Source organism: Callionymus lyra, chromosome 16 (genome assembly GCF_982586985.1).
Source record: "Callionymus lyra chromosome 16, fCalLyr1.hap1.1, whole genome shotgun sequence".
NCBI classification, from domain to species: Eukaryota; Metazoa; Chordata; class Actinopteri; order Syngnathiformes; family Callionymidae; genus Callionymus; species Callionymus lyra.
In genome coordinates this window covers 21,615,450-21,634,794 of record NC_141833.1, presented here as the reverse complement: position 1 = coordinate 21,634,794, position 19,345 = coordinate 21,615,450, and the positions used below count along the sequence as shown (strand labels likewise).

At 38.7% G+C, this 19,345-nt stretch overlaps 1 protein-coding gene across 3 annotated transcripts in view; it reads right to left on the bottom strand.

The window, feature by feature from the left end:
* The window catches only part of LOC148064150 (RNA-binding Raly-like protein), a 69,573-nt gene that overhangs the window by 7,495 nt on the left and 42,733 nt on the right, over nt 1-19,345 (bottom strand). For all 3 annotated transcript variants that reach the window (XM_087810863.1, XM_087810865.1, XM_087810864.1), the window contains 3 exons: nt 17,492-17,769; nt 1,858-1,933; nt 1,097-1,144 (listed from right to left, as the gene is read on the bottom strand). In XM_087810863.1, the coding sequence (XP_087666989.1) occupies nt 1,097-1,144; nt 1,858-1,933; nt 17,492-17,747 (380 nt within the window). In that variant the 5' untranslated portion in view covers nt 17,748-17,769. The remainder of the gene's footprint in view (nt 1-1,096; nt 1,145-1,857; nt 1,934-17,491; nt 17,770-19,345) is intronic.

The window sequence follows — 19,345 nt, the reverse complement described above, 5'->3', positions numbered from 1 at the left end:
TCACGCACACACCCACATATTCACACACACACCCACATATTCACACACACACCCACATATTCACACACACACCCACATATTCACACACACACCCACATATTCACACACACACACACATATTCACACACACACCCACATATTCACGCACACACCCACATATTCACACACACACCCACATATTCACACACACACACACATATTCACACACACACCCACATATTCACACACACACCCACATATTCACACACACACACATATATTCACACACACACCCACATACTCACACACACACCCACATATTCACACACACACCCACATATTCACACACACACACCCACATATTCACACACACACCCACATATTCACACACACACACCAACATATTCACACACACACCCACATATTCACACACACACCCACATATTCACACACACACACACATATTCACACACACACCCACATATTCACACACACACCCACATATTCACACACACACCCACATATTCACACACACACCCACATATTCACACACACACACACATATTCACACACACACCCACATATTCACACACACACCCACATATTCACACACACACCCACATATTCACACACACACCAACATATTCACACACACACCCACATATTCACACACACACCAACATATTCACACACACACCCACATATTCACACACACACCCACATATTCACACACACACCCACATATTCACACACACACCCACATATTCACACACACACCCACATATTCACACACACACCCACATATTCACACACACACCAACATATTCACACACACACCCACATATTCACACACACACCAACATATTCACACACACACCCACATATTCACACACACACCCACATATTCACACACACACCAACATATTCACACACACACCCACATATTCACACACACACCCACATATTCACACACACCAACATATTCACACACACACCCACATATTCACACACACACCAACATATTCACACACACACCCACATATTCACACACACACCCACATATTCACACACACACCAACATATTCACACACACACTCCCACGTGTGTCGTCAAATACCTGCTGTAGAAGTCGTCGCGGTAATAGTCGTAGTCGAACTCGTAACCGCTGTGAAAACAAGGGAAGAAAGTTTATTAAAGAGCAGATTTTGTAGAAAAACACAATTTAATTCGATTTAAAACATTTTGCCAATATAAAGGTGTGAAAGGCTGGTTTTGTTTTTTTATTTGTTGTTATTTTTAACGTATTTACTTTTCTTTTGTATAAATATTTATTTTATTCATGTTTTTTATTTATTCATTATTTTGTTATTTTGACCTTGTGTGTGTGTATTTTAAATATTGTATCACATTGAATGATTGTTGCTGTGATTGTATGATCTAATATAAAAATAAATAAACAGAAAAAAAGCTAACAACACAACAAGGATAGCATCTTAGCATGGCGGTTAAGCTAACTGCTAATCACCTACCAACTATGTTAATACTAGTTTTACTTTGAGTTAGTATTTTGTATCACTTAAAAAATACTTTGTAGCTGTAATTGCATGTGAGACAGAAACAGCTACAGCTTCAAACAAGCTAACAATGCTAGGTTGCTAACTGTAGCATCAATCATCGGATTAATTAAATCAAAGAAAACTGTTTCAGTATTTTAAAGGAGTTTTTCTTTGATTAATTATGTTTTTTCTGTTGTTGATTGAAGCAACTTTGTTATATATTTAAAATGAATCAATATATTTTATCATGATTGAAAAATAAAGAAAAACAAAAAAACTACCATAATAGTATTTTTAAAGAACAACCTTGATAGTTTCTCACCTGTACAGGGACGACAGAGGCCTCTTGGACGGAACTTTAGGCCTGTAAGGTTTGGGCTCACCTGCCATGTTGATGTCTGGAATAAATATCACAAAAAACAACAACTTTAAATACCTTTAAAGACAACAAACACTTGAGCCATCATGAGAAAAACAGAAGTTGAGCCTCTTAGACGTTTTTTATATATAATACATGGAATGATGTGATTTAAATTTGGATTAGTACGTGTTAACTTGGGGTTATTATTGTCATGAACATTATATGATATATATTGATACTGTAGTACCAAGTTTATATGTGTAGTATTGTCCAGTACTTGACTCTGGTGTTGTAGTATTTACAGACCACATGACTCTTGATGAAGCCGTAACTGCTTTAATTTGTTTTCAAACCAAAATATGTCCAAACATCAGCTTTTAAAGCTGCTGGACTCACTGTATCCTCTCGTCCTCAGTCGTAACTGCTTTAATTTGTTTTCAAACCAAAATATGTCCAAAAATCAGCTTTAAAAGCTGCTGGAGTCACTGTATCCTCTCGTCCTCAGTCGTAACTGTTTTCATTTGTTTTCAAACCAAAATATGTCCAAAAATCAGCTTTAAAAGCTGCTGGAGTCACTGTATCCTCTCGTCCTCAGTCGTAGCTGCTTTCATTTGTTTTCAAACCAAAATATGTCCAAACTGCCAGGAGTTTAATTTCAACACAGAAATGAACAAACGCTGTGAATATTGAATGTTAATTGTAAATTATCAATAAAGTATCTTTAAAAATAGATAAATATCATGAAACAAACATCTCAATATTTAACTATCAATATTTTCTCACTTCCACATGTTGTACTCTTGACTTTGCAGAAACAAAACATATAATTTCTTCTCAAGTTTATTGTAGTTAATTTGACAAAACAAACTATAATGTAAAAAAAACTCTGTTTGAAGCTGTGATCCATTGTTACGTCTGAGAAAGAAAGTCAAGACCATGTTCTGTCCTCCTGTCAATCTTTCTCATCAGACTCGTGAGCCACTACCTGTCAACATGAGGCGTCTGGAGGAAGCGAGCGTCGAACCAGGAGAGAAGTTTGGTTGAAAACACTTTAAAACTCTGGAATCGAACTCGCTGCTGCAACATTCATCACTGGACGAAAACAACCTTCACTGAGAGATCCTGCAAGAATCGTGGGGCTCGTTGTTTTTCTTTAGGGAATTCTACTCCTGACCTTTTTCTTTCTGTCATTTATGTGTATTTATGTACGTATTTTTGGGGAAACAACATAAATTTGATTTATATAACGCATATGTATATTTATCTTTTAAGGTTTCTCATTCTATTTTTACTTTATTGGCTTTTTTATCCTTTATACATCCATATATATTGTATTTAATATTGTTATTTGATTGTATTTCACATTATTATTATTATTTAAAAATAGTATAGTATACTGAATCTATATAGAAGTATTTCTGTGTTTTTTGGTGTAAATAAACCATTTAAATAATTTCATCATTGTTGCATCTTTAACTTTAAATTAAAATGTATTTTGACTTTAAATTAAAGTCAAATCATGAGAGTTATCTGAAGACACTTTACAGTTTAAATAACACTATAGAAGAGAAAAGAAAAATAACGTAGAATGACGGTGACGAGGAAAAAATAAGGTCCTTTTTTGAAACCTCGAGCAGAACCAGACTCAGTCATGCTTATCAATTAAAACAACTTGTTTTCTTCCCTTTTATTAGTACTTCATAGGCACAGTCGATAAAAAAATGGAATTAAATTCATATTTTCTTTTGTGAAAATGATTGAAAAGAAAATCGCAAAATCAAGCCTTATTATAAAGGGTTTAAAGACTGATAACTATTTGGGGAAACGTTGGCTTTATCCCAAAAGAAGTATGTAAATATTTGAATATCATTTCTTTAAACCATGTCTGTTTTAGATTTTTCTCTTCTGGAAAGTAAACTGTGGTTTCATTAACATAACTGCAGATAAAAACAGTCAAAATAATTGATATATATAGTAGGGCTACACGAAATATCGAAAAAATATTGTTATACTGAGGTTGTCACGTGCGATATAAATATCGAAAACATATATACACGATAATATATATATATATGTTATTGTATAAATCAAGCATTTCTAAAATGTACACTTTGATCAATCAGTGTCAGGTTCTGTAAAGTTGTCAGTTTGTACTTCTATGTCTCGTTGTCGTTTACGTCTCCGTCCGTCTGTGAACTGTTCAGCGCAGCTTGCTAGGCTCGGTTGCTATGGCGATGCGTCTTGCCGGCGCTGACTTAAAATATCGATATCGCAATATCAAGACACAAATATCGAATATCGCACAAATTTCCAATATCGTGCAGCCAAAATATATAGTTTGTGTTTCACTCATTTTCACTAGTTTACAGGTTTATTTGTTGAGTGAACTCGACTGAAACGAGTGTCAGGAGTCACGAGGTAAAGTTACTTTTATTATACACTTTCAGACAAAAATGATATTGGTTTTGGTCCCGTGTGACCTGGTAGCAAAGAGACGTGACCCTCTCTCTTCTAACTTCATTTCTACGAGCCACAGTTCATCCTAAACATGCAGATAAAGCAGGAAACGTCGTTAAATCTGTGATGGAGAAGCAACAGATTCAATTATTATTGTCCGGAGGCTCCTGCTCTACATCATTCTGTCGTAATTAAAGTGACACTCAGGGTCAGATTCATTCACCAACAAACTCTAAATTGAGTTAAAAGTTCCAGTCAAAGTGAGACTGAATCTCTAATAGTGACGTTCGGTGTCTCTGGTACTAAAAGTCTTTTGCATAATCGCATGAAAATCCTGCGATTATCCTGGTTTCGTCTCCCGGAGGACGACGCGTCAGCAGTTTCGTGGGCGGTTTTCACGGGTTTTCACGGGTTTAACGGCAGTCGAGGCTGGATTTTCACCTCCAGGGACGATTATGGAAACAACGGCGAAGGAGGGAGTTTGTTCCAGACGACGTCGGAGACTTTTAGCAGCAGAAGAATCGCTTGTGCGGCGAGAGCAGCTGCACCAGCCGTCCATCAACACCACGAGCCGCCGGAATACAAATGCAATCGCACTCACTCCGGATGATTGCTCAAGGGCACGGTTTACGTCCTGGTCTGAGGCAGACGTGACAGGTTGAGACTCACTGCGGTAAAATGAGGAGTTTAAGGAAATAATTTAATACTTTCTTCGGACGGTCGTCTCAATTTGTGGTGAATAAACAATTATTTCGGCCCCTTGTGTGATAGACTTTGACTCTCCTGACGCACAGCACTGAGGAAGAGCATACCACTGCCAAGGAGCTCATTTCACAACAACAGAAATGGGCTTGAAAAAGCGGGTGGTGGGGCGTCAGATCGCAGTCGTGCGACCGGACTGTTTTGCTTAATCCTTTAGGGAGGTCGTGGGGGGATATCCCAGATTCTACGGGCGAGGGGCAGGGGACACCCTGGACAGGACGCCAGTCTGTCGCAGGGCACGCGAAGACAGACAACCATTCACACACACACTCATACCTACGAACAATTTCCCAAAGTTCTCAATCAACCTCTGTATGTTTTTGGACTGTGGGAGGAAACCGGAGTGCCCGGAGTAAACCAGAAAGGTCACAAGTTTCCTCCCGACCTGGAAGTGAACCGGCAACCTTCTTGTGAGGCGATCGCACTAACCACTGCGCCACTGTGCGCACTAGATGACAAGATAAATTGATTCATTACATGTGGTCGTGGAGGAGATGCTGGAAAGCTCACCAGTTACCGACATGAATCCTGACTGTGGGAGGAAACCAGAGTTTCCTCGAGTGCTCCACCATGTTTGATGTGAAGGAATCCGGATCGACATTAACGACACGAAGTGATAATCTTTGAAGACGACGTCGTCAATGACTCCGTCACATCTGGACTCGTGCAGACGAGAGCTCCAGGATCAGGAGCTGCTCACTCCAGGACCACGTGTCGGGTCCTCACTCACATGACAAGTTGCTCTTTTGTTTCTTCGTAACAAAGTGGTTTTTGGCAGCTCGCCCGCAGGTAAAACCTTTTTGACTGACTCAGCACTTTAGACCAGAGAGAAAAAATGTTGAACGACGTCATGTTTGTGCTTCTTTAAAGCAGCACCAAGTCTCATGGTTTCATCATTTCATTCTGACCAGTGTCGACTCTTTAACTAGTAACTTAAAGATACGACAACTTTACGACAGTTGGTCGGAGATGGAAGTTGCATTCATTTGAATTATGGTTGAAGGTTATTTTTTAGCTTCTAGTTCCAAAAAAAAACACTTACAAAAACCTTCATTTTATATACAAATGCAACACTCGGACTGAACAGGAGACGCTTAGGTTTTCATGACTATTCCTGTGGGATGAGCCAAACATAAAAGTGTTCAGCTACAAGCTAACAGTATTTTTTCTAAAGCGGGGGCCATTTGCAGCCTGTTACATGATATTCCGCGGCCCAAAATGTATTATCGAAAAAAAACAAGGGACTTTTTGCATTTTGTTCAACATCAGATGATTAATTAATAAAAATCATAAAATGTTTTAATTCATATAGATTTGATTATAGAGTTGAAACAGATTTATTATTGAAAATATTGAAATCAGAAAATTCGACATATTTGTTATTTATTTAAGAAGAATATAAATTATTTCGAATTTTAAAAAATAATTATAAAAAAAAAAAAATTCAACCTTCCAACTATTTAAGTATTAAATAAAGATTAAAAAATGAATAGATAAAAAAATAGGTACATTATAAAAAAAACATTTAATTGATTAAAAAACATTTATAAAATAAAAATTTACAAAAAAAAAATCGTAATTCAAAGTGAAATCACTCAAAAACCCATTAAAACATCAGTTTACTTCACGACCTTCTGCTTCAACTTGTTTCTAACGTGTGATCCGGAGAAACATCAGAACCGGTGTCTTGGGTTCATGATGGTTCCTCGTGGAGAACAAGCTGCTCATAAAGGAATCAAGATGTCTACGATCCATGTTCCCTCCTTCGTTACTTCTCGTCTACGTAACTCTCAAATAAATGTACTAACAATAAAATGTAGCATTTTAACATCTCATACGTTTTAGGACAGAACAATAAATGATCTAAAATTGATTTTTTGATTTCAATATTTCACATGTTTCCAAAATCCATCCCCAAAAACTTCCGTCACATGATAATAGATCATTTTCTAGTATTGTCGACACTTATTTTTCAATTGTTAAATCATATTTATCAGAAAAAAAACATAATTTTCCTCCGTTATTAACAACATATAAGATATAATCTTAATTATATTTCTAGACTATCTTCTCTTTCGTCATGACGTACTTAATCAACAGCAAATAAACCAGGAGAAGATACAGATTCAGACACAGAGGAAGTTCAAACTCTTCAGCTTCGACCTCGAGATGTTACTCACATCTGTGGCTTCGACGTCTGGTTCTGAACACGCTCGAGCTGGACTTGAACATGACTCTTGTGGTTCCGAGTGATCACCAGGTTCTTCAGTATCTTCAGTATCTTCAGAGTATCTTCAGAGTATCTTCAGTATCTTCAGTATCTTCAGAGTATCTTCAGAGTATCTTCAGTATCTTCAGAATCTTCAGAGTATCTTCAGTATCTTCAGTATATTTAGTATCTTCAGTATCTTCAGAGTATCTTCAGTATCTTCAGAGTATCTTCAGTATCTTCAGTATATTTAGTATCTTCAGTATCTTCAGAGTATCTTCAGTATCTTCAGAATATTCAGAGTATCTTCAGAATCTTCAGAATCTTCACAGTATCTTCAGTATCTTCAGAATCTTCAGTATCTTCAGTATCTTCACAGTATCTTCAGTATCTTCAGTATCTTCTACCGAACTAGAGCGAGAGCTGAAGCTCGGACACGCTCGGCTCCAGACTGTACCATTGTGAGGATCCCAGGGGGGGAGACTCAGTGAAGGACGCGCAGGCAGTGAGAGGATGAAAATACCATTTAAATGTATCATGTGACGAGAATTAAAGTTAAACTAATGATCAACTCTGGTGTTGAAATATTCTTCTCTTCAAGCTATTCTTCATCATGACCATGTTTTACACTTTATTACTTTATAAAGTTGCTCTGAAATCTGGACGAACGAGAGGTTACGAGAGTCCATTATGACGTCATAATGGCTTCACTCCTCCAGCTGTAATCACGCATCACAACAACACATTAGTTAAACTAAAATCAAGGAAAAGGAAAGAAATATATATATTTATAATTTCTTATGGAAGAATTTAAGTGTCAAACTTAACATCTCACATATATTAATCTTGATTTTTATTTTATAAAAATGTTGATTTATTGAATCTTTAAAAAAAAAAAATTGAATAAAATGATTTCTATACTGAAAGGTAGCATTTTTTAATTGAATACTTTTTTTTAATGATTTAAAAAAAACAAAAACACAGTTAAATAATTTAATCTCAATAATGTTTAACATTTTAAATTCAGTATAGATTTGGTGACACAATTAAACTAACATGTTCTATTAAATTTAAAAGGCTACGAATATTTTTTTATTTATTAGAATTAGAAAACCTCTATGTGTGGAAAAAACCCAATTATGTAGAAAATGTTCAGATTTTTTAAATTAAATGCTAAAATAAAACCAAAACAAATTAAACCTTCAATTCAATATTTAAATAAAAATAAATCCAACCTTTTGATATAGAAAGCATTGAATTCTATTGTTTAAAAAACAGGTCAATTATTTAAAATAAACAATTTAATTATTTTCAAGAGTCATTTTAACCATTAAATATTCAGATGTCACTGATATTCTTTAATAACTTCAGTCACTTTGTCTAAATAAACATTTCAATTCACCCTGAGAAGCAAGTCCAGGTGAGTCGAACCATCCCATAATAATCTCCAAACACAAGCTCAACTATCAACGAAAGCAGTTGTCATGACAACCAGCCGATCATCACTTACTTCATGAACTTCTGGTTATAAAACATATGTTTTTATAATGTGTTCATTTATTTGAACAGATATTTTCATCTTCTGTTCGCGATCACGTCAAATAATCCAGAGCTTTCATTTATTTACACTCAGCGCCATCTAGTGGACTCTCTGTGAACTGTTGGTTCGAACAAATTATTCTTGAGAAAATTCCTGCAAATGTTCCATAATAAAGTTCTACACAAACTGAGTTTCATAGTTAATGATGATATTAATGAACTAACATTATTATGATTATTGTATTGTTTTCTTCTTGATTTAATCTCTAATTGTTCTGTTTTTAAAGCAGATCAAATAAATGATTTGTTCAGATAAAACATGATCGTCGTGTCACATTAATCCTAATCTTTGGATGTTTGTCTTCAGACGACGTGTGACATAATCTGAGAAGGTGAAGTGATTTTTTTAAATGGAAATATACTTTGAATTCTGGTGAATTTTAAAAGATGTATTATTTAAATCCTCTGGTCTCATTGTCTTCCATCGACTCTGATGCATAAATGTACGAGTTCATCTTAAAAACTAGTGTTTTACTCGTTATACAGGATTATTATGGATTATTTAACACACTATAAGGAGGTACAAACACATTTAAATCTGCTTTAATACAGTTTTTTCAAGTGATGCACAATATTTTAATATTTACTCTGACTCTCACTATTTTATACTCAATTATTTATGTATAAAAAGAACAGAACATTAACAATAATATCTCAATTATGTCGTAATGTCTTAATTAATATACAGTTGTGATCAATTCTTAGTAAATAAAGAATAGAACAGAGAATAAACTGACAAAACAAAAAAAACTGCGCTAAAAAAACCACACTTACTAAAGATAAAGGACGATTGTGATCAACAGTAATACACAACTCTGGAGAAATATTTCAGACAATTATTTGGTTAATATTATTAGTTATTAGTAGTTAGTATTTAAAACTTCTCCTGCACTTTAAGATAAATAACTCATTTAAAAAAAATATATATATATATATAAATACATACTTTAATTCAAGTACCAATTCATTCAAGTCATCTCAAGACACTTCACAGTTGTGTAATATGTATTATTATTGGTTGTGTTATTTTGAGTTTAGCAGTTTTTAAAACCACTATTAAAAAGTTCAAAAACGTTGTTACGTCCATCTGATGAGACACGCTGCAGCTCTACTGTTCACCACAGGGAGGCGCTCGAACACAGCTCAAACATGAGATAAAGGAAGATAATGAACTAATTGAAGGTAAGAACATGATCGTCAGATGAAGTGATAACGAGACAGTGGATCATCAGCAGCTGATAAACTCGTGTCTCTCACAGATGATCTTCTTCTCCTGTGATATGAAGATGATACTGACTGAGAACCTCGAGCCTGTTCTATCAGCAGCATAATCTAAGGTTCATGTTTAAAAGATAAGAAGCTTCTGGTGCTTTATTGCTGCGACCTGAGCTTCATGACCAGAGACTCAGAGACTCAGAGACTCAGAGACTCAGAGACTCAAAGACTCAGAGACTCAAAGACTCAGAGACTCAGAGACTCAGAGACTCACAGACTCAGAGACTCACAGACTCAGAGACTCAGAGACTCAGAGACTCAGAGACTCAGAGACTCAGAGACTCAGAGACTCAGAGACTCAGAGACTCAGAGACTCAGAGACTCACAGACTCAGAGACTCACAGACTCAGAGACTCAGAGACTCACAGACTCAGAGACTCAAAGATGAAGAGACTCAGAGACTCAGAGACTCAGAGACTCAGAGACTCAGAGACTCAGAGACTCAGAGACTCAGAGACTCACAGACTCAGAGACTCAGAGACTCAAAGACTCAGAGACTCACAGACTCAGAGACTCAAAGATGAAGAGACTCAGAGACTCAGAGACTCAGAGACTCAGAGACTCAGAGACTCACAGACTCAGAGACTCAGAGACTCAGAGACTCAAAGACTCAGAGACTCACAGACTCAGAGACTCACAGACTCACAGACTCAGAGACTCAGAGACTCAGAGACTCACAGACTCAGAGACTCAAAGATGAAGAGACTCAGAGACTCAGAGACTCAGAGACTCACAGACTCAGAGACTCAGAGACTCACAGACTCAGAGACTCAGAGACTCAGAGACTCAAAGACTCACAGACTCAGAGACTCAGAGACTCAGAGACTCACAGACTCAGAGACTCAGAGACTCAAAGACTCAGAGACTCACAGACTCAGAGACTCAAAGATGAAGAGACTCAGAGACTCAGAGACTCAGAGACTCAGAGACTCAGAGACTCACAGACTCAGAGACTCAGAGACTCAGAGACTCAAAGACTCAGAGACTCACAGACTCAGAGACTCACAGACTCAGAGACTCAGAGACTCAGAGACTCAAAGACTCACAGACTCAGAGACTCAGAGACTCAGAGACTCAGAGACTCAGAGACTCAGAGACTCAGAGACTCAGAGACTCAGAGACTCAAAGACTCACAGACTCACAGACTCACAGACTCACAGACTCACAGACTCAGAGACTCTGAGACTCACAGACTCACAGACTCAGAGACTCAAAGACTCAGAGACTCAGAGACTCACAGACTCAGAGACTCAGAGACTCACAGACTCACAGACTCACAGACTCAGAGACTCACAGACTCAGAGACTCAGAGACTCAGAGACTCACAGACTCACAGACTCACAGACTCACAGACTCAGAGACTCAGAGACTCACAGACTCACAGACTCAGAGACTCAGAGACTCACAGACTCAGAGACTCAGAGACTCAGAGACTCAAAGACTCACAGACTCAGAGACTCAGAGACTCAGAGACTCAGAGACTCAGAGACTCAGAGACTCAGAGACTCAAAGACTCACAGACTCAGAGACTCAGAGACTCAGAGACTCAGAGACTCACAGACTCACAGACTCACAGACTCAGAGACTCAGAGACTCACAGACTCACAGACTCAGAGACTCAAAGACTCAGAGACTCACAGACTCAGAGACTCAGAGACTCAGAGACTCACAGACTCACAGACTCACAGACTCAGAGACTCAAAGACTCACAGACTCAGAGACTCAGAGACTCACAGACTCACAGACTCAGAGACTCACAGACTCAGAGACTCAGAGACTCACAGACTCACAGACTCACAGACTCAGAGACTCAGAGACTCACAGACTCACAGACTCAGAGACTCACAGACTCACAGACTCACAGAGTCAGAGACTCACAGACTCAGAGACTCAGAGACTCAGAGACTCAGAGACTCAGAGACTCACAGACTCACAGACTCACAGACTCAGAGACTCAGAGACTCAGAGAATCAGAGACTCAGAGACTCAGAGACTCACAGACTCAGAGACTCACAGACTCAGAGACTCAGAGACTCACAGACCCACAGACTCAGAGACTCACAGACTCACAGACTCACAGACTCACAGACTCAGAGACTCAGAGACTCAGAGACTCACAGACTCACAGACTCAGAGACTCACAGACTCACAGACTCACAGACTCAGAGACTCACAGACTCAGAGACTCAGAGACTCAGAGACTCACAGACTCAGAGACTCAGAGACTCAGAGACTCAAAGACTCAGAGACTCAGAGACTCAGAGACTCAGAGACTCAGAGACTCAGAGACTCACAGACTCAGAGACTCAGAGACTCAAAGACTCAGAGACTCACAGACTCAGAGACTCAGAGACTCAGACGTGAGTCACTGTCATCGATCTTTACGTCTTTATATATGTTTTTATATCACTTTGAACCATCAGGTGTTGGTTTAAAATAAAAGAGACGATGAATTAAATAACAAAAATAAGTTAAAGCCATAATATAGAATACAAATAAAAATATGTATTTTAAGAGACTCCATGATTGGAAGTGAATATTTAAAATACTTTTGTGTAGAAAATATATTTATGAACAAAACTCACTCATTTTGATTGAATTAATAGTATTTTTATTTATTTTTTACAAAATGTGATTCAATGGAAATAAATGTAAACAAATAAACAACTTGTTAAACGTTTATTTAATTAAGAAATTAAATGAACTTTAAAATACTTAAATATCAACAGTATTGTCCGTCCGTCCGTCCGTCCGTCCATCCATATTGGTCTATCTATCAGTCTATCCATCCATCCATCGTTTATCTATCCATCATCCATCTATCGTCTATCCATCCATTCAACTTTCCATCCATCCATCCATCCATCCATCCATCTATGGTCTATCCATCCATCCATCCATCCATCCATCCATCCATCCATCCATAATAATAATCTCTATTTATATAGCGCCTTTCTAGACCAGGGTCACAAAGCGCTTTGACAGCCATTCACACATACTGATGGGAGTAGGCTGCACCACACGGCGCCGAATCTGCCCTCAGGAGCAATCAGGGTAAAGTGTCTTGCTCAGGGACACAACGACACAAGCTTGTCTGGCGCTGGGATTGAACCTGCAACCTTTTGGACTGCAGGCAACCACTCTACCATCTGAGCTATGACGCCCCTGTGGTCTATCCATCCATCCATCCATCCATCCATCCATCCATCCATCCATCCATCCATCCATCCATCCATCCATCCATCCATCCATCCATCCGTCCGTCCGTCCATCTATCATCCAACTATCCATCCGTCGGTCCATCCATCCATCCATCCATCCATCCATCCATCCATCCATCCATCCATCCATCCATCCATCCATCCATCCATCCATCCATCCATGGTCTATCTATCCATCCATCCATCCATCCATCCATCCATCCATCCATCCATCCATCCATCCATCCATCCATCCATCCATCCATCCATCCATCCATCCATCCATCCATCCATCCATCCATCCATCCATCCATCCATCCATCCATCCATGGTCTATCTATCCATCCATCCATCATCCATCCGTCCCTCCGTCAATCCGTCCGTCCGTCCGTCCGTCCGTCCGTCCGTCCGTCCGTCCATCCATCCATCCATCCATCCATCCATCCATCCATCCATCCATCCATCCATCCATCCATCCATATTGGTCTATCTATCAGTCTATCCATCCATCCATCGTTTATCTATCCATCATCCATCTATCGTCTATCTATCCATTCAACTTTCCATCCATCCATCCATCCATCCATCCATCCATCCATCCATCCATCCATCCATCCATCCATCCATCCATCCATCCATCCATCCATGGTCTATCCATCCATCCATCCATCTATGGTCTATCCATCCATCCATCCATCCATCCATCCATCCATCCATCCATCCATCCATCCATCCATCCATCCATCCATCCATCCATCCATCCATCCATCCATCCATCCATCCATCCATCCATCCATCCATCCATCCATCCATCCATCCATCCATCCATCCATCCATCCGTCCGTCCGTCCATCTATCATCCAACTATCCATCCGTCGGTCCATCCATCCATCCATCCATCCATCCATCCATCCATCCATCCATCCATCCATGGTCTATCTATCCATCCATCCATCCATCCATCCATCCATCCATCCATCCATCCATCCATCCATCCATCCATCAATCCATCCATCCATCCATCCATCCATCCATCCATCCATCCATCCATCCATCCATCCATCCATCCATCCATCCATCCATCCATCCATCCATCCATCCATCCATCCATCCATCCATCCATGGTCTATCTATCCATCCATCCATCCATCCATCCATCCATCCATCCATCCATCCATCCATCCATCCATCCATCCATCCATCCATCCATCCATCCATCCATCCATCCATCCATCCATCCATCCATCCATCCATCCATCCATCCATCCATCCATCCATCCATCCGTCCGTCCGTCCATCTATCATCCAACTATCCATCCGTCGGTCCATCCATCCATCCATCCATCCATCCATCCATCCATCCATCCATCCATCCATCCATCCATCCATCCATCCATCCATGGTCTATCCATCCATCCATCCATCTATGGTCTATCCATCCATCCATCCATCCATCCATCCATCCATCCATCCATCCATCCATCCATCCATCCATCCATCCATCCATCCATCCATCCATCCATCCATCCATCCATCCATCCATCCATCCATCCATCCATCCATCCATCCATCCATCCATCCATCCATCCATCCATCCATCCATCCATCCATCCATCCATCCATCCATCCGTCCGTCCGTCCATCTATCATCCAACTATCCATCCGTCGGTCCATCCATCCATCCATCCATCCATCCATCCATCCATCCATCCATCCATGGTCTATCTATCCATCCATCCATCCATCCATCCATCCATCCATCCATCCATCCATCCATCCATCCATCCATCCATCCATCCATCCATCAATCCATCCATCCATCCATCCATCCATCCATCCATCCATCCATCCATCCATCCATCCATCCATCCATCCATCCATCCATCCATCCATCCATCCATCCATCCATCCATGGTCTATCTATCCATCCATCCATCCATCCATCCATCCATCCATCCATCCATCCATCCATCCATCCATCCATCCATCCATCCATCCATCCATCCATCCATCCATCCATCCATCCATCCATCCATCCATCCATCCATCCATCCATCCATCCATCCATCCATCCGTCCGTCCGTCCATCTATCATCCAACTATCCATCCGTCGGTCCATCCATCCATCCATCCATCCATCCATCCATCCATCCATGGTCTATCTATCCATCCATCCATCCATCCATCCATCCATCCATCCATCCATCCATCCATCCATCCATCCAGCCATCCGTCCGTCCGTCCGTCCGTCCATCCATCCATCCATCCATCCATCCATCCATCCATCCATCCATCCATCCATCCATCCATCCATCCATCCATCCATCCAACTCTAGATCACCATATCATCATCAAACATCATCATCTACTGATCACGTGTTTATTTCAGACCCAGGAAACGATGATATAAACTTTCTAAATCATGGAGTGTAGTTTGTGGACCCAGCGTGAGAGCAGTGACCCCAGAAGAACTGGCCTCCATATTTAATGAGAGTCCAAGACTTTTGTTTTGTCGGAGATGAACTGATCAATAAGTAATATCGAGGAGATTTACTCAGATTTACCGAGAAGCAACGCAGCTCTCTGGTCAATTCATTGTTTTTGTTGTTACTTCCTTCACATTGTTCTTCATTAGGAAGGTCTGGGTTATATTCACACAAATGACTTCTGGGAGATCATTACTGTTGTGAAGATCGTTTTAGTAAAATTGTGACTCATTACGATCAGTTATTTTCTCGCTCGGGGCTCAAGATCTACTGTTTATAGTGTGAGCCTCAAATAAATGTTGAGCATAATTGAATAGACAATAAAAAAATATGATTAAAGTTAAGATGAATAAATAAAATTATGTTAGAATTAAATATTAATTCTTGCTGTTAATAAGTATAAAAATTGTACTGAAGAGTACAACATATGTGTGTGTTGGCAATAATCTGTCCTTATACTGTACATATCTCAATACAATGGCAACAATACGATATATTGTGATACTGTAGTTTATATTTTAAAGTATTGTGTAGTACTTGACTTTAGTCTTGTGATACTGTAGTAAGAAGTATATATGTGTAGTATTGTCGAGTACTTGACTCTGGTGTTGTGAAAGTGTAGTAAGAAGTATATATGTGTAGTATTGTCCAGTACTTGACTCTAGTCTTGTGATACTGTAGTAAGAAGTATATATGTGTAGTATTGTCGAGTACTTGACTCTGGTGTTGTGAAAGTGTAGTAAGAAGTATATATGTGTAGTATTGTCGAGTACTTGACTCTGGTGTTGTAGTATTTACAGACCACATGACTTTTGATGAAGTTGTAACTACTTTCATTTGTTTTCAAACCAAAATATGTCCAAACATCAGCTTTAAAAGCTGCTGGACTCACTGTATCCTCTCGTCCTCAGTCGTAACTGCTTTCATTTGTTTTCAAACCAAAGTATGTCCAAACATCAGCTTTAAAAGCTGCTGGACTCACTGTATCCTCTCGTCCTCAGTCGTAACTGCTTTCATTTGTTTTCAAACCAAAACATGTCCAAACATCAGCTTTAAAAGCTGCTGGACTCACTGTATCCTCTCGTCCTCAGTCGTAACTGCTTTCATTTGTTTTCAAACCAAAATATGTCCAAACATCAGCTTTAAAAGCTGCTGGACTCACTGTATCCTCTCGTCCTCAGTCGTCACTGCTTTCATTTGTTTTCAAACCAAAATATGTCCAAACATCAGCTTTAAAAGCTGCTGGACTCACTGTATCCTCTTGTCCTCAGTTGTGAATGCTTTAATTTATTTTGGAACCAAAGTATGTCCAAACATCAGCTTTAAAAGCTGCATTATTCATTGAAATATCTACCATAAAATATGTAAACTAATAAAAAATCAACTAATATTGTATATATGTTAATAAAGTATGTATATATTTTTTTCTCAATATAAAATGTATATGCAACATTTTTGCAAAAAAAATCATACACCTACTCATGAAAAAAAAATATGGCAAATATTTACATATATTTATATTCGATTTAACCACTAAAACCAGGTCAATTGTCTAGTTTTTGGTCAAATATTAGCAAAGTATCAAAAGCTTAGTTAAAAGAAGTCACCTAGCGACTGTCCGGCGATGACTCGGGTGTTCTCTCCCGCCACGGCCGCCCTGGCGTTCCTCTCGCTCACGTACTGGACGAAGGCGTAACCCTTGTGCACCGAGCAGCCCACGATCTTGCCGTACTTGGAGAAGATGGCCTCGATGTCGGCCTTCGTCACGGCCGCCGTGTTGAGGTTTCCGATGAAGACGCGGGAGTTGAGCGAGCGAGGGTCGTTCTTGTTGGTCACATTACTGGTCAGGGTCTTCCCGGTCATCCTCGCCCTGCAGCAAAGCCTCCTGGGAAGAGAAGGTAGAAGTCGGACGTGGATCATTTTAAAATGGCGCCACGACAGAGAAGCAGCCAACGAAACAGAATTCATAATATTTTTGGGGAATTTTTTTTTAAATACTGAAGATATACATTTTAAATGAATCCATGAAATGATTAATGTACGACATGATTGAAATTAATTTGTAAAACAATATATATTAAAAAAGGCAGGTGTAGTGAGAATCCATTGATACTGGAGTCACTGTATCCTCTCGTCCTCAGTCATCACCAGGATTTCATTCTTCCTTTAGCTGCGGAGAACATAATGACTGCTGCCATCTAGAGGCCAGAAGTTTAATTGTTAATAAATGTTTTTTAAATACTGAAGATATACATTTGAATTAATCCATGAAATTATAAACGTAGGACATGATTGAAAGTAATTTGAAAAATTAAGATTTTTAATGAAAATATCAACTAAAATTAAATGAACATGTACAAAAAGGCAGGTTATTGGGAGTGTGTAGTGAGAATCCATTGATACTGGAGTCACTGTATCCTCTCGTCCTCAGTCATAGACAGGATTTCATTCTTCCTTTAGCTGCGGATTTTTAAGTGTTTTTTAAATACTGAAGATATACATTTTAATTAATCCATGAAATTATAAACGCAGGACATGATTGAAAGTAATTAATAAAATTAAGATTTTTAATAAAAATATCAACTAAAATTAAATGTATATGTTAAAAAAGGCAGATGCAGTGAGAATCCATTAATACTGGAGTCACTGTATCCTCTCGTCCTCAGTCATCACCAGGATTTCATACTCCTTTAGCTGCGGACAATGTAATGACTGCTGCCATCTTGTGGCCTGAAGTTATTAAATGTTTTTTAAATACTGAAGATATACATTTGAAATTAATCCATTTGATTATAAACGTACGACATTATATTGAAATTAATTTGTAAAATGAAGATTTTTAATGAAAATATCAACTAAAATTAAATGTATATATTAAAAAAAGGCAGGTGTAGTGAGAATCCATTGATACTGGAGTCACTGTATCCTCTCGTCCTCAGTCATAACCAGGATTTCATTCTTCCTTTAGCTGCAGAGAAAGTAATGACTGCTGCCATCAAGTGGCCTGAAGTTTAATTGTTTTTAAATGTTTTTTAAATACTGAAGATGTACATTTAAAAATATGTAATTAATCCATGAAATTATAGACTAAGGACATGATTGAAAATAATTAGTAAAATAAAGATTTTTAATGAAAATATCAACTGAAATTAAATGTTTACGATAAAAAGGGTCAATTATAAGGAGTGTGTTGTAAAAAAAGAGTCAGTGTATCCTCCCGTTCTCAGTCATCACCAGGATTTAATTGTTCCTTAGGCTGCGGAGGACGTAATGACTGCCGCCATCTAGTGGTCTGGACTCTAATTGCAACATAAAAATGAACAAATTCCCTTATATTCCAATGTAAACTGTAAATAAAAAAAGTATATATTTTACACACTTTATTTATCTATAGACGTGCTGCTGAATGTGTGTGTCTTTGTGTGTGTGAGTCACAGTATCTGTGTGTGTGTGTGTGTCTG